Source organism: Panthera uncia (assembly GCF_023721935.1).
Source record: "Panthera uncia isolate 11264 chromosome D3 unlocalized genomic scaffold, Puncia_PCG_1.0 HiC_scaffold_8, whole genome shotgun sequence".
Taxonomy (NCBI): Eukaryota; Metazoa; Chordata; class Mammalia; order Carnivora; family Felidae; genus Panthera; species Panthera uncia.
In genome coordinates, this window is record NW_026057586.1 from 38,882,885 (window position 1) to 38,905,835 (window position 22,951).

The 22,951-nt window shown below is 38.2% G+C and overlaps 1 protein-coding gene across 2 annotated transcripts in view; it reads left to right on the forward strand.

The window, feature by feature from the left end:
- Nucleotides 1-22,951, forward strand: part of CCDC178 (coiled-coil domain containing 178) — a 436,068-nt gene that overhangs the window by 13,815 nt on the left and 399,302 nt on the right. For both annotated transcript variants that reach the window (XM_049620227.1, XM_049620228.1), the window contains exon 2: nucleotides 14,540-14,620. In XM_049620227.1, the coding sequence (XP_049476184.1) occupies nucleotides 14,563-14,620 (58 nt within the window). In that variant the 5' untranslated portion in view covers nucleotides 14,540-14,562. The remainder of the gene's footprint in view (nucleotides 1-14,539; nucleotides 14,621-22,951) is intronic.

The following is a 22,951-nucleotide window of genomic DNA, read 5'->3' on the forward strand; positions in this document are numbered from 1 at the left end:
TGGGGGCTCGAACCCATGAACCGTGAGATCATGACCTGAGCCACTGAGGTACCCTTATTTCTTTTTTACCATTTCAACAATTTACGTAGTATTTCCTGTTGTCAAGCCTTTTAAAATCTTCTTTGTAAAAAGAATGTTGACTTCTAACCATTATTGTGTATATTTAAATTATTATAAAATAAATCAGCTGAATTAAAGATAAATCCAGTAAGAATAAACAAATAAATATGTTTTCCACAATTACTGGAAGGCTATCCATATGTTTGCACTGATTACTGAAAAGAATGTGTGAGGTAATCATGGCTACTAAGATGACTTAAGATACTCTAAAGTTGCTTAATATTTTCATGAGGATATGAAAGAATAGGAAAATAGCACATTAATTTCATAGCCTTATCAAAACCATGAAAATAACATAGATGAAAAGAAACATCTTACAAAGATGAAGTATATAAATATATTTATTAGCTTTTAGAAGAGTATATGGTACAATCATTGGCTTTAAGGCTTTAATTTTTCTGAGTGTTTAGGATGAGTTTCTAAATTGTCTAACTAATGACTTTTGCTATTGTTTGTGGATTTGAGCAGCGGGTGATCCAAACTGATTTATATGCTTATTTCTGTTAAAAATAAATATGTTTTCAAATAGGAACACTGAAATAAACTGGGAGAAGATCCTTGTAATGCATTAATAACAAAGGACTATATCTAGAACTATTGAAGGTTAAAAAAAAATAACCTACAACCCAGAATGTACTTTACCATGTGTATACACCAGAGATACTCTAACATAGGACACAAAGACAAGTATGTAAGAAACCTACAGTAGGGGGGGCACTTGGGTGGCTCAGTGGGTTAAGTGTCCAACTTCAGTTCAGGTCATGATCTCAAGGTTTGAATTCAGGTCCCACATTGGGCTTTGTCCAGACAGCACAGAGCCTGCTTGGGATTCATTCTCTCTCTCTCTCTCTCTCTCTCTCTCTCTCTCTCTCTCTCTCTCTCCCCCCGCCCCCTTCTCTCTCTCTCTCAAAATAAATAAATAAACTTTAAAAACCTTATAGTAGACTAGGTTATAATAGTGAAAATATTTGAAAACAACTGAAATGATCATCAATAGAACAGTGTACTAAAACAGTAGTATTCTATACAGCAGTGAAAAAGAACAAAAGACACCTAGGTATAAAAACATAGATAAATCTCAAAAATTTCCTAACAATAAAAATAAGATGTAGAATGATTTATAGAGTATAATATCATTAATTTAAAGTTGTAAAACTCTGAATAAATATGATACAGTATATTGTTTTGAGATACATAGGTAATAAAAATAAACTGGAGCCATGGGGATTATAATTTTGATGGTTGTAATTTTTGGTGAGGAAGAGGTGAAATGTGACCCCTGAGTAATACAATGAAATTTGAATGATATTGTTAACCACTTATATCTCAGTCCACATTGTAGAATACAAGGTGTTTACTTTTATGTTGCCATGTAATATTTCACATTAAGAATATTTAAGACAAGTACAAATAAAATTATGAGAGGAAATAGGTAAAGTGAGAGGGTTTTCTGTCCAGAAAGAGAAATAGCTCAGAAATCTTGCTTTAGCAATGAGGAAGTAAACAAACTTTGAGGAATATGGTGATTTGCTAAGATGCCAGCCTAATGTGGTGAAACAAAAGCCTTGTGTAATATGCTGGGCAAGTATGGAAACAAGTAAAAATTCTAATCAAAACCTTAATAACAGAACCGATGCCAGAAATCTTGAATAGATGGAGGGGAAGGTGACAGTTCCATGCCAAATCTATAAACTATAAACTGATTGCAGGTATTTCATTCTTTCATACATGTATTTTTCATTCATGCGTTCTTTCATTTTCAACAAGACTGCTGAATCCTCCTATGTGGAAGGCACTGTAGTAGATCTGTGCTGTCCAATATAGTAGCACCTAGCCATATGTGGCTATTTACATTTAAATTAATTAAAATGTAACAAACAGAGAAGCAACTCCTGGGTTATGTAGCCAGATTTCAAACGATTAATAGTGATTCCACATGATCATATGGCTTGGCTAGTATAATGCCTGCCATTTTGGATAGCATGGATTTAGAACATTTTCATCACTGTAGAAACTTCTATTTAATGCTGCTGTTAACCGATGGTAGGAGTACAGCAGTGAACAACACAGATTTTGCCTTCTTTTTTAAATTTTTTAAAAAGATTAATTAATTTATTTTTGAGAGAGAGAGAAAGTACGAGATAGAGAAAGAGAAAGGGAAAGAGAGAATCCCAAGCAGGCTCTGCACTGTCAGCATGGACAACTCAAACACACGAACCGTGAGATCATGACCTGAGCCAAAGTCGATACTTAACCATCTGAACCACCCACGTGCCCCCAGATTTTGCCTTCTAACAGAAAAGAGGAAACAAAGGAAGAGATTATAAAAATGTATTATCAGGTTAAATAATAAAGAGTCATTAGAAAAAATAAAGCACAGTAAGTGGATATACAGTAAAGGGTATGCTTGATGAAGTGGTTTTCATAAGGAATCATAACTATGGAAAGAAAGGCATTTCTATTTATTGGGAGGGGGTTGAACCAAGAAATGTGTGGCTTCATGAATGCCAAGATAAACAATCGTTTTAAGATGACAGCACAACAGAGAGCTTTAGTAAGATAAGAGTTTTGATTTGTAATCAGAAATAGTAAGTCAAGAGGGAGGATATTACGAGCTCTCTAGCACAAGTAGAGGGATAAGACAAACCAGTAGAGGGCTACCCCTACATTGTCAGAACAGAAGGAGGCCATGAAAGCACAGATGTGTTTGGTTTGTAGGTTTGGTGAGAGGATATTAAAATTTAGATCCTATTCCTTCTATTTTCTCTCTGAAGTAGGAGGTGATATCTTTAAAAAGAGAGAGGTTGGAAATAAGAGTTTAAGAATGAATATGTTTGAAACAACTGATGTCTAAACTTTTTTAGCCCGAAATTAATATTTCTTCTTACCTACTCTCCCATTCTTATGACTCTATTCCTCTTCATAACCCAATTGATAGAATCAAATTCTCTATTCATTTTTCTCTAAGTGGAACCCACTCCAGCTTTGATAACCTAGCTCATTTCAGTCACCACATTTATAATTCTCTCATCCTCTCTTCCAGTAACCTTATATTCTATCTAGTGACACAGCTCATGTCCTATCTTTTCAGGAATCTTTCTTTGGTAGTAGTATACTGATAAATGTTTGACAACCACCTCTCAGAACAAACACAAAAACAAAACCTCATTTCTGGTGTTTGCTGATTCCATGGTATAGATCTTGTCACCATGGTTGATTTTAAGCTACTACAAGTCCCTAACTGGCTTGCAAAAGTATTGAAAATTTAGCAGCCAGATTTCTGGCAAGACCTGTGAAGGACCTGCAATTTTGCTCTATTGGCAAGTTAAGAAGCTAGCCTGCCATGGTGATGAAAACAGCTCGAGGGTTCCAAGCAGTGACCGGGTCCAAGGATTGAATGTTTCGGATAAAAGTTAGCTGAGACACTATATAGACTTTTTGTGGTTGTTAATTTACCCTTTTGCATTAGGATTGGTTCTACAGTTAATTACTACCTACAGGTACTGTTTCTGGGTCATTCTAAATCATTCCTGACTCTAGGACCTCTGTAGCTCTTCCTGGATAGCGCTTCCCTGAAAGCTTTTGGCACATTCTCTCCATTCATTATAATCAGACATCACTTTCTCAAAAAGGACTTCCCCTTGGAATACTGCTTAAAATAGACATTCTTCCACCCTCACACCTCCTCCAGGGACTGCTCTAGTTGTGTCCTATGTGTTGCAGTATGTTTATATTTGTCCAGATTTTTTTCTAAGTTCCATTGTGATATATTCTTCCATATAGTTCTTTTATAATTTATTTCTTAATTTCCACAAGCATGGAGATTTTCTAGGTATCCTATTTTTCTTTCCCTTTATGGTTTTATTTATTTCAAGCCTTTTACTTCAAAATAATTATAAAATCACAGGAAGTTGCAAGGAAACATACAGGAAGGTTTTGTGCCCGTTTCAGCCATCATCCCCTGGTGTTAACATCATAGGGAACGATAGTACAACATCAAAAGCACAAACTGTAAAGCTCATTGATTCACCAGCAATACCTGCATTTTTTTTCTGTATAGGTATATAACTCTATGAAATTTTATCACATGTGTAGCTTTGTGTAAGCACCACTACAATCAAGATACTTACTTGTGCATCATCACAACATTTCCCTGATCTCCATCCCCAGGCAACTGCTGATCTGTTCTCAATCACTATTACATTATTTAATGGATAGCAATGAAATCCTGCGGGGCACCTAGGTGCCTCAGCCTGTTAAGTGTCTAACTCTTGGTTGTGGCTCAGGTCATGATTTCACAGTTTGTGAGCTCGAGCCCTGCATCAGGCTCTGTGCTGACAGTGAGGAGCCTGCTTGGGATTCTCTCTCTGGCCCTCCCCCACTTGTACTTTCTCTCTCTCAAAAGAAATAAAAAAAAAAAAAAACTTAAAAAATGAAATCCTGCAATATATAACCTTTTGAGGTTGGTTTTTTTTTCAGTCAGCATAACTAATCTGGGGTTCATCCAAATTGTTGCATATATCAATAAAGAGTCTTTTCCTTTTTATTGCAGGGTTATATTCCATGTTATAGATGTACCACAATTTGTTTCACCACTCACCCACTGAAGGACATTTGGGTAGTGTGCAGGCTTTGGCTAGTGTGTTTTTGCTTTTGTTTCCCTTGCCTGAGGAGACCTATCTGGAAAGAAAGTAGTTGCTACAGCCAGTGTCAAAGAAGGTACTGCCTGTGTTCTCCTCTAGGATTTTTATGGTTTCATGTCTCACATTTAGGTCTTTAATCCATTTAGAATTTATTTTTGTGTATGGTATAAGAAAGTGGTTCAGTTTCATTCTTTTGAATGCTGATGTCCGGTAGGTTTTGGCGAGTTTAAACAAAGCTCCCATGAATATTATGCAGAAGTTTCTGAGTGAAAATAAGTTTCATTTCTCTGGGAAATATGTTCAAGAGTACAGTCGCTAGGTTATATTGGAAGGCCCACTTTTAGTTTTAAAAAGAATTGCTGAACTATCTTCCAAAGTCGCTTTCTCGTTTTACATTCTAACCAGCAATGTATGGATGATGCAGTTCTTCCACATCCTTGCCACTACTGGGTGTTAAAACTATTTCTTGTTTTAGCCATTCTGCTAGGTATATAGATACGTCACTGTGGTTTACATTGCACTTCTTATTGCTGGGCAGGGGTGGGGGTTCCAGCTCCCCATTAGGCCTCCACTGACTTTTAGCTGGGAGAGGTAGGAGTGCCTAGCTACTCCTTCCTATATGGGCTCCACCGAACCCATGTAGAGGGTGCAGCCTCACTCCTGCTGGGTTGTGGTGGAAGATGTGATTCACCATTAAGCCTGCGTTGACACTGTCCCAGTCCTTTGTTATTGCTGCTGGGAGGTATGAAGTCCAGGGTCCCCACTCAGTGTTCATTGACAATGAAAGGGGAGAGGCTTGACTCTAACCAGTGGGGGGGGAAGTCCTATATTCCTACCTGGCTTCCTCTGACATCACCCCAGCAGGAAGATTGGGGTACCTCAAAACCACCTAGCAAGGGTGGCTTCTTACTCAACCTTTGAGGGGCCACAGTTTTGTCTCTGGTGTTTGGCTAGAGTAGAGCGGTTAGTATCTAAATGTTTTCTTTCTTGCTAAGCTCCCTTTTCCCAGTCCCTTTGCTAGAGAGGGCTTCTGTTGGAGATTTATTTGATCTGCACCCACTGGTATTTCTGGGTTGCTGGTTTCTTCAGCTTCAAGTCAAGGATATATAAGACTAAAACAAAATCTTGGAAACTCACCACCTCATTGTTTCTCTGGTTCCAAGGTGCCTATCCAGGCTGCCTACAGTCTCTCCACCTTTCAAAGTCATCTCACGTTTGTTTTAGAGATGACAACTAGAGTTTTTGTTGTACTCAGGAGAGGGAATAGGAATAAGTACATCCACTCCATCTTTCTGGAAGCGAGGTTGAGAGCACTGACTATTATGCTTGCCTCTGTACTTTCCATCTTTTTATTACTGCATGCTTCCTTCAAGATCATTGTTTTTCTGAATCTGTTTTACTAATTCTTCACCTTTGTCATATCTGCTTTTAAGTTTACCGGTGGGTTTAGAATCACAGTTCATAGTTCAAATCTGCAGTTTTCAACTTTCATAATCTTTACTTCTGAAATTTAAAAATTTAATGTTATATTTATAAGCATGTTGATAGTAATTCAGGGATTGAGGGAAGATGGTGGCATAGGAGGACGCTGGGCTCACCGCGCGTCCTGCTGATCACTTAGATTCCACCCATATCTGCCTAAATAACCCAGAAAACCGCCAGAAGACTAGCAGAATGGACTCTCTGGAGCCAAGCATAGACAAGAGGCCCATGGAAGAGCTACGGTAGGAAGGGCGGAGAGGCAGCGCATGCTACACGGACTGGTGGGAGGGAGCGGGGTGGTGGAGGGACAGCCTGCCCGGCAAGGCAGAGCCCCTGAAGTCTGGCTTGCAAAAGTGGAGGGGCCGGACTCTGCAAGTTCTGACAGCCAGTGGGACTTAACATCTGGAATGTTAAAAGGCAACAGCTCCGCTCGGAAGGAGAGCGGGAGGGAGAGAGGACACCAGGACGGAGAGGTGTTGAGCCCTGGAAGACAGAGCTCAGCTCGGTGGGGAACAAAGGTGCTGGCCAGTGCCATCTCCCTCTCACATCCCCCAGCTGAAACCCCAAAGGGAACCAGTTCACCGAACCTGCTTGCACCACACAAACACCCAACGCTGTGCTTCTGTGGATCCAACCCTCCGACGGGTCAGCCTCCCTCCCGGTGCTGCAGGGCCCCTCCCGCAGGGGACCACCAATGGCAAAGAGCTAAGCCTGCCCCTCCAACCCCTGTGCACCTTGCGGATCCACCCCAGCTAATATGCCAGATCCCATTGAAGCAACACCACAAGCCTGGCGGTGTGCAAGTAGCCCAGACAGGGGCCACACCACTCCACAGTGAGTCCTGCCCCTGGGAGAGGGGAAGATAAGGTACACACCAGTCTGACTGTGGCCCCAGCAGTGGGCTGGGGGCAGACATCGGGTCTGACTGCAGCCCCGTCCATCAACACGAGTTACTCCGGACAGCACAGGGCAAGTGCCCTGCAGTTGGGAGCCACCCCAGGGACTACCCAAAATGACAAAATGGAAGAACTCTCCTCAAAAGAAACTCCAGGAAGTAGCGGCAGCTAACGAATTGATCAAAAATGATTTAAGCAATATAACGGAACAAGAATTTAGAATAATAGTCATAAAATTAATTGCTGGGCTTGAGAAAAAGTATAGAGGACAGCAAAGAATCTATTGCTACAGAGATCAAGGGACTAAGAAATAGTCATGAGGAGCTAAAAAATGCTATAAATGGGGTGCAAAATAAAGTGGAGGTGACCACAGCTCGGATTGAAGAAGCAGAGGAGAGAATAGGTGAATTAGAAGATAAAATTATGGAAAAAGAGGAAGCTGAGAAAAAGATAAAAAAATCCAGGAGTATGAGGGGAGAATTGGAGAACTAGGTGATGCAATCAAACAGAACAATATCCATTTCATAGGAATTCCAGAAGAGGAAGAGAGAGAGAAAGGGGCTGAAGGTGTACTTGAACAAATCATAGTTGAGAACTTCCCTGATCTGGGGAAGGAAAAAAGCGTTGAAATCCAAGAGGCACAGAGAACTCCCTTCAGACGTAACTTGAATCGATCTTCTGTACGATGTATCATAGTGAAACTGGCAAAATACAAGGATAAAGAGAAAATTCTGAAAGCAGCTAGGGATGAACACGCTCTAAGTTATAAAGGGAGACCCATTAGAGTAGTGGCAGACCTATCTACTAAAACTTGGCAGGCCAGAAAGGAATGGCAGGAAATCTTCATTGTGATGAACAGGAAAACCATGCAGCCGAGAATCCTTTATCCAGCAAGTCTGTCATTCAGAATAGAAGGAGAGATAAAGGTCTTCCCAAACAAACAAAAACTGAAGGAATTCATCACCACTAAACCAGCACTACAAGAGATCCTCAGGGGGATTCTGTGAGTGAAATGTTGCAAGGACCACAAAGTACCAGAGACATCACTACAAGCATGAAACCTACAGACATCACAACGACTCTAAACCCATATCTTTCAATAATAACACTGAATGTAAATGGACTAAATGCTCCAACCAAAAGACACACAGTATCAGAATGGATAAAAAACAAGACCCATCTATTTACTGTTTACAAGTGACTCATTTTAGACCTGAGGACACCTTCAGATTGAAAGTAAGGGGACGGAGAACTATGTATCATGCTACTGGAAGTCAAAAGAAAGCTGGAGTAGCCATACTTATATCAGACAAATTAGACTTTAAATTAAAGGCTATAACAAGAGATGAAGAAGGGCATTATATAATAATTAGAGGGTCTATGCATCAGGAAGAGCTAACAATTATAAATGTCTATGTGCTGAATACGGGAGCCCCCAAATATATAAAACAATCACAAACATAAGCAACCTTATGGATAAGAATGTGATAGTTGCAGGGGACTTTAATACTCCACTTACAACAATGCATAGATCATGTAGACACAGGATCAACAAAGAAACAAGGGCCCTGAATGATACATTGGATCAGATGGACTTGACAGATGTATTTAGAACTCTGCATCCCAAAGCAACAGAATATACTTTCTTCTCGAGTGTACATGGAATATTCTCCAAGATAGATCACATACTGGGTCACAAAACAGCTCTTCATAAGTATAAAAGAATTGGGATCATACAGTGCACACTTTCAGACCACAATGCTATGAAACTTGAAGTCAACCACAGGAAAAAGTCTGGAAAACCTCCAAAAGCATGGAGGTTAAAGAACACCCTACTAAAGAATGAATGGGTCAACCAGGCAGTTAGAGAAGAAATTTAAAAATATATGAAAACAAATGAAGATGAAAATACAACAATCCAACCGCTTTGTGATGCAGCAAAGGCAGTCCTGAGAGGAAAATACATTGCGATCCAGGCCTATCTCAAGAAACAAAAATCCCAAATACAGAATCTAACAGCACACCTAAAGGAAATAGAAGCAGAACAGCAAAGACACCCTAAGCCCAGCATAAGAAGAGAAATAATAAATATCAGAGCAGAAATAAACAATATTAATCTAAAAAAAACTGTAGAGCAGATCAATGAAACCAAGAGTTGGTTTTTTGAAAAAATAAACAAAATTGATAAACCTCTAGCCAGGCTTCTCAAAAAGAAAAGGGAGATGACCCAAATAGATAAAATCATGAATGAAAATGGAATTATTACAACCAATCCCCCAGAAATACAAACAATTATCAGGGAATACTATGAAAGATTATATGCCAACAAACTGGACAACCTGGAAGAAATGGACAAATTCCTAAGCACCCAGACACTTACAAAACTCAAACAGGAAGAAATAGAAAACTTGAACAAACCCATAACCAGTGAAGAACTTGAATCAGTTATCAAAAATCTCCCAACAAATAAGAGTCCAAGACCAGATGGCTTCCCAGGCGAATTCTACCAGACATTTAAAGCAGAGATAATACCTCTCCTTCTCAAGTTATTCCAAAAAATAGAAAGGGAAGGAAAACTTCCAGACTTATTCCACGAAGCCAGCATTACTTTGATTTCTAAACCAGACAGAGACCCAGAAAAAAAAGAGAACTACGGGCCAATATCTCTGATGAACATGGATGCAAAAATTCTCAATAAGATACTCAAATCGAATTCAACAACATATAAAAAGAATTATTCACCATGATCAAGTGGGATTCATTCCTCGGCTGCAGGGCTGGTTCAACATTCGCAAATCGATCAACGTGATACATCACATTAGTAAAGAAAAGGTAAGAACCATATGATCCTGTCAATCGATGCAGAAAAAGCATTTGACAAAATTCAGCATCCTTTCTTAATAAAAACCCTCGAGAAAGTCAGGATAGAAGGAACATACTTAAACATCATAAAAGCCATTTATGAAAAGCCCACAGCTAATATCATCCTCAATGGGGAAAAACTGAGAGCTTTCTCCCTGAGATCAGGAACATGACAGGGATGTCCACACTCACCACTGTTGTTTAACATAGTGTTGGAAGTTCTAGCATCAGCAATCAGACAACACAAGGAAATCAAAGGCATCAAAATTGGCAAAGATGAAGTCAAGCTTTCACTTTTTGCAGATGACATGATATTAGACATGGAAAACCTGATAGACTCCACCAAAAGTCTGCTAGAACTGACACATGAATTCAGCAAAGTCGCAGGATACAATTTCAATGTACAGAAATCAGTTGCATTCATATACACTAACAATGAAGCAACAGAAAGACAAATAAAGAAACTGATCCCATTCACAATTGTACCAAGAAGCATAAAATACCTAGGAATAAACGTAACCAAAGATGTAAAAGATCTGTATGCTGAAAACTATAGAAAGCTTATGAAGGAAATTGAAGAAGATATAAAGAAATGGAAAAATAATTCCGTACTCATGGATTGGAAGAATAAATATTGTTAAAATGTCAATACTACCCAAAGCAATCTACACATTCAATGCAATCCCAATCAAAATTGCACCAGCATTTTTCTTGAAGCTAGAACAAGCAATCCTAAAATTTGTATGGAACCACAAAAGACCCAGAATAGCCAAAGTAATACTGAAGAAGAAGATCAAAGTGGGAGGCATCACAATCCCAGACTTTAGCCTCCACTACAAAGCTGTAATCATCAAGACAGCATGGTATTGGCACAAAAAGACACATAGACCAATGGAATAGAATAGAAATCCCAGAACTAGACTCACAAAGGTATGGCCAGCTAATCTTTGACAAAGCAGGAAAGAATATCCAATGGAAAAAAGACAGTCTCTTTAACAAATGGTGCTGGGAGAACTGGACAGCAACATGCAGAAGAATGAAACTAGACCACTTTCTTACACCATTCACAAAAAAATAAACTTAACATGGATAAAGGACCTGAATGTGGGACAGGAAACCATCAAAACCCTAGAGGAGAAAGCAGGAAAAAACCTCTCTGACCTCAGCCGCAGCAATTTCTTACTTGACACATCCCCAAAGGCAAGGAAATTAAAAGCAAAAACGAACTACTGGGATGCCATGAAGATAAAAAGCTTCTGCACTGCAAAGGAAACAATCAACAAAACTAAAAGGCAACCAACGGAATGGGAAAAGATATTTTCTAATGTCATATCAGACAGAGGACTAGTATCCAAAATCTTTAAAGAACTCACCAAACTCCACACCCGAAAAATAAATAATCCAGTGAAGAAATGGGCAGAAAACATGATTAGACACTTCTCTAAAGAAGACATCCAGATGGCCAACAGGCACATGAAAAGATAGTCAATGTCGCTCCTCATCAGGGAAATACAAATCAAAACCACACTCAGATACCATCTCATGCCAGTCAGAGTGGCCAAAATGAACAAATCAGGAGACTATAGATGCTGGCGAGGATGTGGAGAAACCGGAACCCTCTTGCACTGTTGGTGGGAATGCAAACTGGTGCAGCCACTCTGGAAAAATTTCCTCAAAAAATTAAAAATAGACCTACCCTATGACCCAGCAAGAGCACTGCGAGGAATTTACCCAAGGGATACAGGAGTGCTGATGCATAGGGGCACTTGTACCCCAATGTTTATAGCAGCACTTTCAACAATAGCCAATCTATGGAAAGAGCCTAAATGTCCATCAACTGATGAATGGATAAAGAAATTGTGGTTTATGTACACAATGGAGTACTATGTGGCAATGAGAAAGAATGAAATATGGCTTTTTATAGCAACGTGGATGGAACTGGAGAGTGTTATGCTAAGTGAAATAAGTCCTACAGAGAAAGACAGATACCATATGTTTTCACTCTTATGTGGATCCTGAGAAACTTAACAGAAGACCAAGGGGGAGGGGAAGGAAAAGAAAAAAAAAAGGTTAGAGAAGGAAGGAGCCAAAACATAAGAGACTTTTAAAAACTGAGAACAAACTGAGGGTTGATGGGGGGTAGGACAGGGGGAGGGTGGGTGATGGGTATTGAGGAGGGCACCTGTTGGGATGAGCACTGGGTGTTGTATGGACACCAATTTGACAATAAATTTCATATTAAAAATAAAATAAAAATAAACATGTTAAGCATAGTTAGGTGGTTTATATCTGGTAACCTCACTATCTTGAGTAGCTTTGGGTTAGTTTCTGTTATCTTTCCTTTTCTGATTTCTATTATTCAATCTCTTTGTGTGTGGGGTTACCTTTCACCTTGTTTTGGGCAAGAATCACCTTAATTCACTTTACTTCTGTGATATTCTGGGTTACCTAGATGATCTGTGGTTGGACTTCAGTTTATGGGCAGTCTTTGCATTGCCTTTAGTTCGATTTCATTCTGTTCCTTAAGATACAGACTTCTGGGGTCTCAATCCTAGGAATGGGTTAGTTTTCCAGTAGTTTCCAGTAGTAGGAATGGGTAGTTTTCCACCTACACTTGGTAGAATTTGGATTCTATCTTTTGTTTCCAAAGTTTTGTGTGGCTGTTACAAGTACTGCCCAGCTGTCCAGCTGTCTCTCCCACATTAGATATTGCCCTTGGGAAAAGCAACCTTACATGTTGGTCTCGCCTCTGTGGGTTTCTGTCTTCTACCAGAATTTGGCCCAGGTATTTATTATTACCTTGCTAGTTTTCAGATACTTCAATGAAGATTTAAAAAGTACATGGGGCACCCGGGTGGCTCAGTCAGTTAAGCGGCCTACTTCAGCTCAGGTCATGATCTCGCAGCCTGTGGGTTCAAGCCCTGCGTCCAGCTCTGTGCTGACAGCTCAGAGCCTGGAGACTGCCTCGGATTCTGTGTCTCCCTCTCTCTCTGCCTCTCCTGCTCGTGCTCTCTCTCAAAAATAAATAAACATTAAAAAAATACATTTTAACCATATTTCTGTTAGTAGTAATTTGTAAGAGCATTTTTCCAAGTTACCCAGGAACTCATTACTGGAATAATTAATTTTCTTATATTTTTCCAGTACTTTTGTGTAGAAGAGAAAATAGGATTCTGTATTTTAACTACAATCTTCATTGAATTAAAAAAGTAATCTTGATATAAAGTAAAATTTAATTATGTAATTTTCTATAGCTTCCTTTCCAGTAATAAGTTGGTCTTGATGCAGTAGATTGGCTTATTCAAAGGGGCACAAGACTTGGAATTCAGGGTTTTCTTTCAGAGCACTCTTTCCTAAGCTGTCTTTTTACATTGAATGAATTTACCAATTTTAGTACCAATTTGCCAATTTCCTTATTAGTAAAAAAAAAAAAAAAAAAATTGAACTAGTTGATTTCTAATCTCTAAACTCAATGATGTTTTAGGTCTACAAATTAAAAGAGGTAGTGATTAGTTCTATGTTACAGAATTACTGTCTTTTCATTCAGTAATTTAAATTTCTAATAAATACTGACTTATAGGAATTACAGTTGAGTAACTTAGTATAGAACAGGGATGTTGTCAGTAATATGAAAACTCTATAGGACAAAATATTTGATTTCCATATTGATAAATTATAGAGGAAAGAAACATCATAAAGAGAATTAAAAGGAGAACTTATGAAGAGAATTAAAAGACATTTCAGTTTAATGTTATGCTTGTGTTATTACTCCAAAAGCTTTAAAAACAGGAGAAAAAATAATACAATGAAAGAAATGTAAATACTGACTATATGTTTAGCGATATTAAGACCATATTGTTAGCTGTCTTATTTATATTATTGGTATTATTGCTATATTTAAAAAATTCTTGAAATATTTACAAATGCAATACTATACTTGAGATTTGCTTAAATATGACCAAGGGTAGGTAGGTTAGACAGGTTGGTAGGTAGGTATATAGAATTCATATGGGCTACTAGTTGAAATTGGTTGAAGGACACATACAGATCCATTAAACTTTCTCTTTACCTTTTATGTATTTGATTTTATCCATAACAAAATGTTTAAAAAAGGAATGGATGGAAACTAGAGATGATAGTAAAGTTTAACTTTATCATAGGAAATGAAGCATCATAGGTTCCAGAATCTCCACAGGGCTGAGTCCACAGTTACAGTGAAAATGCTAAAAAAATACTAGTCGGCAGGCCGTTGTCTGTTTCAAAGCTATCTGCAAAGCAGAGGATCAAAGATCCCTTTTTAATGAGGATTTTTATCTTTGGTGTTCCCAAATAGGATCATAATAGTTCTCAAAGGAAGAAGAGCATATTGTTGCATTTCCTTACATTTTTAACATAATTTAGTATTGATTTTTATATATCTATATCAGGTATTAGACACCTATTTCTGACATTAGTTCTTAAATTGACAACTTTTAGTGAAATTAAATATATGCTACTTTTGATTCATGATATGTAAAGATTTTTCTTTCTAATTAGGTTTCAAAATACTGTAAATAACCATGCCTGAAAACAAGACAATTTCCTGTTCTTTCATTGGAGGTGATCAAGCCAAGAAAAGTAAGTTTATCATTAAATGATTTTCTTTGAAACTAGGTCATAGGTAAATGCAATTAAGTCAATCATAGAAGGCAGCTGCAAAGATAGTAGTCTTCTCCAGGACAAAGGGTCACACAATCAAACCTTACTGGGATCAGGAAGGTGAGGTGAATGAAAGGAGTAAATCAGTTTAAGGAAAACCCACTATCTGGATTATAATCAATTTCTTTTATATTTACTATTGAACAAAAGTATAGGCAATAAAACATATAGGTAGTACAACAGAGCCAGCTCTTACTGGCTCATGTGAGCCAATTGCATATATCTCAGCGCTACTCCTCTGATTGCTTGAAATTGGCTGGTTAATAACAGCTGGTTATTAAAATTTTACCAGCACCCATTGAAGACAAACACAAAATTAAAAATGAAAAATACTTGGTACTTCTATTTTTAAAATTGTATTAGCTTTTATTATATTACTTTGCATTCTGAGCCCCAACATCTTTTATTCTGCATTGTGTTAGTAATATGTCTTTGCATCATATAGGACAGAGGTCAGCACATTACAGCTGATGGGCCAAATCTGGACAGTAGCCCTTTTCTACAGCCCAAATGCTAAAAATGGTTTTACATTTGTAAAGTGTTGTTAAAAAGAAAAGAAAAGAAAAAAGAACAAAGAAGAATATGCAACAGAGAATGCATGTGGCCTACAAAACCTAAAATTTTTACTATCTGGTCCTCTACAGAATAAGTTTGCCAATCCTTGGTATAGAATTTTGCCTTGAATACTTTGTAGTCCATTGACAGTCAAGTTATCCATTGTTGCACTAATGCTACATAAAAACCAACCAAAAAATGCAGGTGCATACAACATCATAAATATTCATTTTAGTTTACTTATGCATAAGTGTGCTGAGTGGTTCTATTAATTTCAGGTGGGCTCAGGATGGCTCATTCATACATCCGCACTAAGCCATAGGTCAACTAAGCATTGATGTTATTTATTTGGGGTTTGATCTTTCATAGGCCTATAGCCTTGGCTGTACTATGTTGTCTCTCATATTCATCCAGCAGCTTTGATCTCAAGGCTTGAGAGGAGAAATAGAAGCTCGTAAGGCCTTTTCAGGCCAAGGCTCAGAACTGGCAATTATCATTTGATGTATTTTATTGGCCAAAGCAAGTCATAGGACCAGCCCAGACTCAAGGGACAAGCGGTTAAAATCATTCTTTTGATGATGGATGCTCCAAAGTTACAGTGGAAAGGAGGAAGGTGAAAACACTAGGAGGAAAACTTATTGGGACTACTATTGCAATCCAGCTGCCACAATCTTATTAGGGATTACAAAAGAAAGCAATCATATAGTAATTCCAAACATGGTTGAGAATATTGCACAATAGATTTCATGGAGGATTACCAATCTTGGGTAGGATTTTAGTACTTGTTACTATATTCACTTTCACAATATTTCAATAACCTTGGTTTTTAGCTCTTTATTCACGCTACCAATATTAATTGAAAAAAAAACATGCAATTTCATTGTCATAGAGTTTATATAGTGAAATTTAAGCAAAAATTTTTGATTTCTGGAAACTGATTTCAATTTCAGATTAGCAATATGAACCAGGTTATTCACTTAAAACAACTTTCCCAAGGACAAAATTTGGAAAGAAGATACTCAAATCATACTTGCACATATCTTTTGTTTAAATACTTGAAAAGAACTTTTCAAACTTTTTGGATTGATTACAATGTTAATTAAAAACTAGTAGTTTGTTCCAACACTTTTGAGGGCTAAGCTGATGGTTTCCCTTTGAATGACCTCACAAGGTCTATTTGTTTTGTATTGCAGTAGAAACTGACCAGTTTGCAAGCAAAAACTCCTTTGTGTGGTACATCAGGAGAAAGTTAATCATATTTAAAAAGGCAGACCACTTGTATTTAGTCTATGTGATGGAGAGATATAATATGAATATAATCACATTCCACATTATTTAATGGAATATGAGTGTTTTATGATATAGATTAGTTCTGTATGTGCATATGGAATGGAATATGTCTGGCTGGCTAACTCTTTGGAAAATAATATGGTTAATAAATTGTCTTTTGGTATTTGCTTGGTATTTGCTTTGGGTAAGTTTACAATATTTGTATTTAAATCACATTAGAACCAATATTTGAAATGTTGGCATAAATATTGATTATCAGTTAAAATTAATTTCTATCTCTTTGGCATCATACCATCATCAAGCTTCCCATCCTCTGTGTAAACCAACCAACCACTACAGAGAACATTCAGCTCATCAAGCAAAGCATTGAGATGTCCATGTTCAAACTATGGAAATTTATCAGACTTGCAGTGTTTATTACTATGTCTTGGCAGATTTCAAACTTTTAAGCCCAAAGCAATCTTTGCTGGATGATGTACTGAACCTAATTATGTACCAACCTTTGAAAATGTTTGTCATTAACTCTGTCATTAACATCACAAGAACACAGTGTGAGGTCTTATTTATTAACTTCTACCAGATGATATTCAACATGGTACTTTTCTTAACATCAAAAACAAATCCTTTCCTTATGTTGCATCAATCATCATGAAACTATTGTGGCCATATAAAAATTCTTATTGTATTATAAATATACATACAGAATTGGATGATTATTCTTTTCTCTTAGCTGATATAAATAATAAAATACATTATTAAGCTCTTCCAAATTGGTCTATAGAGTCACAGCCATATCTTAAAACATGCTGATCAACAGTATTTTCAGGTGACTCATGCTTACAAATGGTTAGCTCTGGAATAATTTCTATTACATTTAACAATACCTTTCTACAAACTTACTACCTGTAATATTTTGCCTGTTAGGTAATATTTTCACTAAATATAAAACTGAATTTCACAGCAGTATCATATATTTGAATTATGATACTGATACTGCATTAGTTTTTCTGTTTATATTTCATAATGTATTTTTTCAATGTAACAGGCAGAGGCTGTACTATTTTTTAACAGATTAGTGTCTTATCTGTTGAAATGGTAAATATTTCATACATGTAAAAATATATATTAAAGTATGAAGAATACTGATAGAATATCTGTGCAATCATAACGCACATTAAGAAATAGAACCCTGAGTCCTCTCACCTCTCTCAAATCACATTTAGCTTTATATTATTATATGTCGACATGCTAATACAATACATTTATAGTCTTAATACATTTCATCTTATATTACTTTATTTTATTAATTCACTAGTATCAGTTTGATCATCTGAAAACGAGGTTTGGTTTTTACTTTCCTCCCATTATAATTTTACCACTTTCCCTCCCCTATTGCTTAGACTAGATCCTTTAGAACCCTGTTAAATGAAGCAATAAAAATATGCACATTTATCTTCTTGTTCCTGATTTTTAAAATGAGACTTTTAATGTTTCATCATTAAACATGATGGAATTTTTTACTTACCTTATTTTAATCTAATTTTGTTAGCAAGGTATTTATAACTTCACAATTGAATTGGGGGAATGTTTCTTCATTTTCTGTTCTCTGAAAAACAAAATATTTTAATTAATTTTTCTTGAATGTTTAGCTAAACTTATGTGTTAATTTTCAGAGAGACACTATTGATATAAATTATTTATTGGCAATAGGATTATTTAGACTTTCTGTTTATTCTTAATTCACTATTGGCAAGTTATGTTTCTTTTAAAATTTTGTTCATTTGGTTAAATTTTAAGTATACTGAGACCACATAGCTAATATTTTTTTACTTTTATATCTTTCTACATGCAGTTCTCATTTATATTCATAATATTGCATTTGTTTCTTCTCTTTCTTCTGGTTTGTCTTGATCAATTTTGCCAGATGTGTCCATTTGTGCTAAACTTTTCAAAGTAGTAATTTCTGATCTTTTAAATTATCTCTAGGTTTTTTTTTTCATTGGCAGTGGTCTATTTTCTATTTTATTAATTATTACCCCTTATTTTCCTTCTACTTTGTTTTTCCACATATTCTTAATTTGGATACTTAGATCGCTAGTTTTTAGACCCTTTTTCTTTTCTAATATAACTATTTAAAGTTACACATTTCTCTTGAGATATCATAGATACGATAAAAAGGATTTGATTATGAAATCCAATTCATTTGAAGCAGAGATTTACTCAGCATGCAGTTTACTAAGCGCTGTTCTGGGTAATATTGTTTAACTTTAAGATTTTTTTTGTATTCACGAACCAGAAAATTCACCTCTTCAAAGTGTACAGTTCAGTGTTTTTAGTATAATCACAAGGTTGTATAACCATCATCATTACTTAATTCTATAATACTTTCATAACCTCCCAAAGAAGCCCTATATCATTAGCAGCCACTCCCCATTCCTCCTCAGCCCAGCCCTGGCAACCACAAACCTACGTGCCTTGGTGGGAATATCAGGGGTCTGGTGTGAACTAATTCCTGGCAAAGACGGGTACCATCAGCATCTGGGAGCACACCCACAACATGCATGTGATGAAGTTCAGCGTAAGGACTGTCATCACCTTTGCAGTGGAGGCCAAGAACCATGCCGACCTACCCAAGCTGGTAAAGGGGCTGAAGCAGCTGGCCAAGTCAGACCCCGTGGAGCAGTGCATCATTAAGCAGTGCATCCTGGGTGCCCATCATCGCAGGGGCCAATGAGCTGCACCTGGAGACCTGCCTGAAGAACCTGGAAGAGGACCACACCTGCATCCCTCTCAAGAAATCCGACGGGGAGTCGAAAGGGCTCTGCCTGTCCAAATCCCCAAACAAGCACAAAATGCAGTCCATGAAGGTGCAGCCCCTCGCAGACCACCTGGCGGAGGACACCGGCCATTGCTAGATGTGGGCCTGCCGGGAACTGAAGCGGCAGGCCGCTGTCTGGCCGAAGAGTACCTGTGGGACCTGGCCTAGACCCAAAAGATCCGGTGCTCTCGTTGCAGGATTTTTTACCTCAATACCCGGGGTTCGTTTTCTCCCAGCTTCGAAGGGTGAAGAGGTGGACACAGAAGAAGAAGCACGCAAAAGTTTACTCGAGTATAAGACCAGAGGCGAAGAATAGTGTGAAGCTTGCTCTCTTTACAAAGGGGTACATTTGAAAGTGAATGCCCGGGACTACAAGCAAGGGTCCTTGTTTTGTAAGGTTCTGGGCAGCCTTCCCTTGCCCTCCCCCTCGCTCCCTCCCGGGTCCTACCCTAGGCTCTCTAGCTCTCTAGGTGCTGGGTGGTCCCTTCCTGATTGGCTCAGTTCCATTGTGTGAGGGGTGGCCCATGGCCATGTCATTGTGGGCCATACCCTTTGTGGTCTACTACTTATTTCTAGTTAGGTTTTTTTTTGTCAAATTCCCGAGGGAAACCAGAAGGGGAGGAGGTGGCATCTGTCACATTCTTAAGAGGAATCTTACGCCTGAGGGGGTTTGCCTGGTCCGACACTCTTCAGTATTGTTCTAAAATATGTTTTTCCACACCCAGGGACCTCAGGTTCTAATCGTTCCCTCTCTGCCTACTGAATCCTATCTTCTCCTATCACTTTGAGCCTGCTGGCCCCGTACTCAATACCTTCAACGACAACACCCGGACTGTACGGTACCTCAACAAAATCAAGGACAGCTTGGTGGCCGGTTTCCAGCCAGGCCGCCGGGCCAGGAGACTGCGAGGCCTGAGCCTTGACGTCTGCGACGCGACGTCACGCAGGGAAGCCATTCAGACCCCCAGCCCCCACCCCACCACGTGGCACCGCCTTTAACCACGGACTGCTCAGTACCAGCCCCAGCTCAGGGAGCCCGCCCACCCTGTGGAGGGAGCTCCAGGGGCCGGAAGAAGTGGTTGGCGCCATCTACAATGTCCTCCGTAGGAAGGAGGGCTGCGTCGAGTCCCAGGTGGCCGGCAAATCCCTGTTTATGCTGAAGGCCTACGGCTCCTCAAGGAGTCCTTTGGCCTCAGCGCCGACCTGAGGTCCCGCAGGGCGACCAGGCCTTCCCCCACTGCTTATTTGGCCACTGGCAGATCCTGCCCTCGGAGCCCTTGGACCACAGCAGCCGCCCCAGCCAGGTCGTGGCGGAAACGCGCAAGTGCAAAGGCCTGCACTGAGGCGTCCCAGCCCTGGACAATTTCCTGGACAAATTGTGGGTGGACCTCGCAGCAGCACCCGCGCTCCGTCTTTGATCTACTGCAGCCCCCAGCGTTCGCGTTCTCCTCCGGGTACCTATAGACTGTTCCCGAACGGTGAGGCGCCGCCTGACGGCCTTGTGGGGCTCACTCGGTGCCGTCGCTCAGCATAAGCCCTGACGCCCTTTTTCTTCAGTATTTCAAGATTTCAAAGGTGACAGAAGTGTCCTCACAGCCCAGACCTTATTTGGCCGGTAGGGGTTGGGGAGGCCGGATGGGACAACCTTCTGGACATTCCATATGAATTTGTAAAATAGTTGGCTTCGTGTATCTGCCTTCTTTTAAACTAGAATTTTGTCATGGGTCCGTTTTATGGCTGGATACTGTTAATAATTGTATGAATATTCCACGTATCGTTTATACATTCATCAGTAGATGGGTATTTGTGTTGTTTCCACTTTGGGGCTATTAGGAATAATGTTCTTACGAATATTTGAATGCAAGTTTTTATGGGGATGTATGTTTTTATTTCTGCTGGGTATACATTTAAGTCTGGAATTGCTGGGTCATTTGGTAACTTGATGTTTAACTTTCTGAGTAATTGAAAAAAAATTTTTTTTCCATAGCAGTTGCAAATTTTGCATTCCAAATAACAGTATATGAGGATTCCAGTTTTTCTATACCCTTGTCAGGGCTTGTTAGATTCTGCTTTTCCTTTTTGGGTTTTTGTTTGTTTGCTTTTTAGCTATTATAGCCATCTTTAGCAGGTGTGAATTGACATCTCGAGAGTTTTTTTACTTTTTTTTTTTTTTTATGGTTAATTCATTTTTAACAGACGGGAGGGGGGGACAGAGTAGGGGAGGGACAGAGAGAGTAGGGAGACACAGAATCCGAAGCAGGCTCCAGGCTCCGAGCTGTCAGCACAGAGCTGGACTCAAATCCAGAAACCCTGAGATCATGACCTGAGCCTAAATTAGAGACTTAAGGGACTGAGCCACCCAGGTACCCTCATTGTGGTTTTGATTTGCATTTCTCTGATGACTGGTCATGAGATGATCTTTAAATGTGCTTACTGGCCATTTGTTTATCTTTGGAGTAATGTCTGTTTAAATCTTTTGCCTTTCTTCAATTGGGTTGTGTTTTTATCTTTGAGTTGGAAGAATTCTTTATATATTTCAGAAACTGGATCTTTATCAAATATATGATTTGCAAATGTTTTCGCCAATGGCAGGGGTTGTATTTGCATATTCTTGACAATGTCTTTTGAACCAAAAAAAAAAAAAAAAAAAAAAAAGAAAACATTACTGTATGAATCTGATTGATGTAATATTTAAATAATGTTTAAAATTGCTTGTTCCTTTGATGTCACATCAAAGAAACTATTGCCTAATCCAAGGTCACAAATATTTACACCTCTGTTTTCTTCCAAGAGTTTCATAGTATTAGCTTTTGCATTTAAGTCTGATGATTTTTGAGTTAATTTATATATATATATACACATATATACACATATATATGTGTGTGTGTGTGTGTATGTGTATATATGATTTGGAGTCAAAATTTATTCTTTTATGTTTGTATCTCCAGTTGCCCTAGTACCATCTGTTGAAAAAAAAAGACTTTTTTTTTCATAGAATAGTCTTGGCACCTTTGTAAAAATCAACAGACCATAAATATGGGTTTATTTCAGGAATTTCAGTTCTACTGCACTGATCTACCTGTCCATTCTTATGCCAGTACCACACTGTGTATTATAGCTTTGTAGTAATTTTTAAAACTAGAAGTGTGATTTCTCCAACACTGTTCTTTTTAGAAATTATTTTGGGTAATCTGAGTCCCTTGCATTTCCATCTCAATTCTTAGGATCAGTTTGATATTTTCTGGGGGAAAAAAAAGGCCATTGAAATTTGATAAGAATTGCATTGAATCTGTGGATCAATTTTAAGGGTTTTGGCATCTTAATCAGATCATGTCTTCCAGAATACTAATACAGGATATCTTTGTATTTACTTAGGTGTTAATTGTTTTTTTCAACAATGTTTTGTAGATTTTAGTTGAAGAAGTCTTGCATTTCTGTTAGTTTTATTCCCAAATATTTTAATATTTTATTCTTTTTGATGCTTGTTCTTTCTTCCTTCCTTCCTTCCTTTCTTTCTTTCCTTCTTTCCTTCTTTCTTTCTTTCTTTCTTTCTTTCTTTCTTTCTTTCTTTCTTTCTTTCTTTCTTT